Source organism: Mandrillus leucophaeus, unplaced genomic scaffold (assembly GCF_000951045.1).
Source record: "Mandrillus leucophaeus isolate KB7577 unplaced genomic scaffold, Mleu.le_1.0 Scaffold152, whole genome shotgun sequence".
In the NCBI taxonomy this organism is placed as follows: domain Eukaryota; kingdom Metazoa; phylum Chordata; class Mammalia; order Primates; family Cercopithecidae; genus Mandrillus; species Mandrillus leucophaeus.
Window position 1 is genome coordinate 952,919 of NW_012101499.1, and position 3,297 is coordinate 956,215.

The following is a 3,297-nucleotide window of genomic DNA, read 5'->3' on the forward strand; positions in this document are numbered from 1 at the left end:
CAGTCATAAAAGAGAATGAGATCATATCCTTTGTAGGAACATGGATGGAACTGGAGGCCATCATCCTTAGCAAACCAGTGCAGGAACAGAAAACCAAATACCACATGTTCTCACTTACAAGTGGGAGCTAAATGAGAACACATGGACACATGGGGGGAACAACAGACACTGTGGCCTACTTGAGGGTGGGAGGAGGGAAAAGATCAGAAGAAGTAACTATTGGTTACTAGGCTTAGTACCTGAGTGACAAAATAATCTGTACAGCAAACCCCCATGACACACGTTTACCTGTACAACAAACCTGCATGTGCACCCCGAACCTAAAATAAAAGTTTTAAAAAAAGGAAGATCCACAGATTTAAAAAAAAGGAGTGTTTTTTGAAATAATAAACTACTTCAAAAGGAAGAAACATATCTAAAAGCCTATGGCTGAAAATTTTCAAGTTGCTTTTTGACATATTGTGCGTTTTAACTGTCTTGGCTCTTAAGAGAAGATGTGTCAGAGGAAAGAGGCAGCCATCAGCACTACTTGACACCGTTCCCAGTGGTGCCCCATGCACAGGCAGTAAACCACTTCCATGGAATGCAGCTTCCTTCCCCAGATGGTAAAGATCTTCAGGAACTCAGGGCACTTCTACAGATAAGGAGGTTTCAGCTATACAATGTCATCACATCAAGTGGAAAGCTCATCTTTTAATCTGATCAATTTTTAAAAATCATCTTATTTTAATAACTTAAAAATGTTTTAATTGTGGTAATATATGACATAAAATGTACCATTTTAACTGTTTTTAAGTGCACAATTCAGTGGCATAAATTAGATTCACAATGTTGTGCAACCATCACTATTATCCATTTTCAAGACTTTTTCATGCTCCAATGAATACTCTGTCCCCATTAATAATAACTCACCATTCCTTTTCCCCTCAGCCCCAGGTATCCTCTAATCTATGCTGTTATGAATTTGCCTATTCCACATATTTCTTTTAAGTGGAATCACAAAGTAGTTGTGTTTCTGTGTCTGGCTAATTTTATATGGTATAATGTTTTCAGGTTTCATTCATGTTGTATCATGTATAGGAGGAATTCATTCTCTTTTTAAGGTTGCATATTACATTGCGTAGGTATACCACATTTGTTTACACCGTCATGTGGTAATGAACATTTGCACTGTTTCTACCTTTTGGTTATTGTGAATAATGCCATAACAAACCCCAGCGTGAAAGTGTCTAAATCTATTTTCTTTTGGGTAAATACTGAGGAGTGAAATCGCCGAGTCATGTAGTAACTGCACTGAGCGTTTTAAGAAGCCACCAGATTGTCTTTCACAGTGGCTGCACCATTTTACATTCCCACCGGCAGTGTACGGGGTTCCAATGTTTCCACATCTTCACCGACACTTGCTATTTTCTGTTTTTGGATTATAATCATCCCACTAGGTGGGAAGTAGTATTTCACTGTACTTTTGATTAATATGTATTTCCCTGATGACTAATGATGTTGAGGATCTTTTCATGCACTTATTGACCACTTGTGTACCTTTTTTGGAGAAATGCCTTTTCCAGTTCTTTGCCCGTTTTTTTTTTTTTTTTTTTTTTTTGCTGTTGTTGTTGTTTTTGAGACAGAGTCTCGCTCTGTCACCCTGGCTGGAGTGTGGTGGCGCGATCTCAGCTCACTCCTTTGCCCATTTTTAAATTGGATTGTTTGCTATACAGCTGGAGCTCCTAAATACTTGAATATTAATCGCCTATCAGATATATGATCTGAAAATATTTTCTCCCATTCTGTAAGTTGTCTTTTCACTTTCTTGATAATGTCCTTCGGTATGCAAAAATTTTTAATTTTAATGAAGTCCAAAGTTTATTTTTCTTTTGTTGCTCCTCTTTTTGGTGCCATATCTAAAAATCCAATGTCTAATAAAAGGTCATAAACATTTACCCGTTTTCTTTTAAGAGTTTTATAGTTTTAGCTCTTATATTTAGCTCACTGATCCATTCTGAGTTCATTTGGATCTATGGTGTGAGGTAAGAGGCATGATTATTCTTCAGCATGTGGAAATCCAGATGTTCTAGTACCATTTTAAAGACACTGTTCTTTGTTCTTTTCATGGAGTTGGCATACTCATGAAAAATCAATTGGTTACAGATACATGAATTTATTTCTGGACTCTTTAATTCTATTCCACAGTTCCATATCTATGCTTATTCCAGCATCACACTGTTTTATCTATAAATAACTTTTGATAACAAGAGAAAATGTTAACACAATAATCTAGCTGAAAAAGACTTCAACCACTTGTCTGAGATGGAAAGACTATCTTACCTGAGACTACCACTGGTTTGGAGGACTGCTTTGCATGCTGAGAGTGCTGCTTCTTCTCCAGGGCTGTCAGCACGCCCCCCAAATCCAGCTGCACTGGAAGCTGGCTCTTCTTTACATTGTTTCTAAAGTTATCCTGAAAGTTCAAAATTCGTAAGTTTATTTATAAAACTATACAAACTGTGCTTTTCATTTTACAAAAAATTGATGTAAAGATAAAATGAAATAGAGACTATAAACAAGAATTTTCAAAAATTCAAGTAATGAAAGGAAAAACAATCAATCCCACATTATTTGCCAGTATTACCATGGTTGTTTATGTCTTCCTTCTTTTAGAACATTGGGTTTATATTAAATTACCTACACGACTGTCTATATCTATATCTCCACTGTGAGTAGTCAACAATACACATCTACAGACAAGACACTAGCACTTGTATAAAGTCTTTGGCTACAAAGTCTGTGTGTGAGGCTACTTGGTTAGTACTATTGCCTCATTAGCCCATTCTCTCTCCAAATGCCTCTGTAAACCAACAAAATGGCATGAAATTATAGTGATACAAAGTCTACATAAGCCCAAATCATACTCAGCAAATAATATTAAATGCAGGCTCAAAGTCTGATATGCTTAAAACAAGTTTTATTTTTGAAACTGTTGTGATTTGGGTTTTGAGACTATATAAAAAGTTGTACAAGGAAGCCCAGTGATACGTTCTAAGGCATGGTGTCCCATTTGCTTTAGTGCCTCTGCTCTGCTCTCCTGCCAAGTGTTCTCTTCCCAGACACCAAAAACCCTACTGGCTGAGGGCTCCCATCAGGGGAAAGTACCAAGTGCAACAAAGGACAGGCAAGGAGGCCTACTGCATGGAAGGAAGATGAGCAAATTAGCACTTTGGGAGGCCGAGACGGGTGGATCACGAGGTCAGGAGATCGAGACCATCCTGGCTAACACGGTGAAACCCCGTCTCTACTAAAAAA

At 37.6% G+C, this 3,297-nt stretch overlaps 1 protein-coding gene across 4 annotated transcripts in view; it reads right to left on the reverse strand.

Moving 5' to 3' along the window:
- Positions 1–3,297, reverse strand: part of SECISBP2 (SECIS binding protein 2) — a 43,483-nt gene that overhangs the window by 18,051 nt on the left and 22,135 nt on the right. For all 4 annotated transcript variants that reach the window (XM_011975189.1, XM_011975188.1, XM_011975187.1 and 1 more), the window contains exon 10: positions 2,323–2,455. In XM_011975189.1, the coding sequence (XP_011830579.1) occupies positions 2,323–2,455 (133 nt within the window). The remainder of the gene's footprint in view (positions 1–2,322; positions 2,456–3,297) is intronic.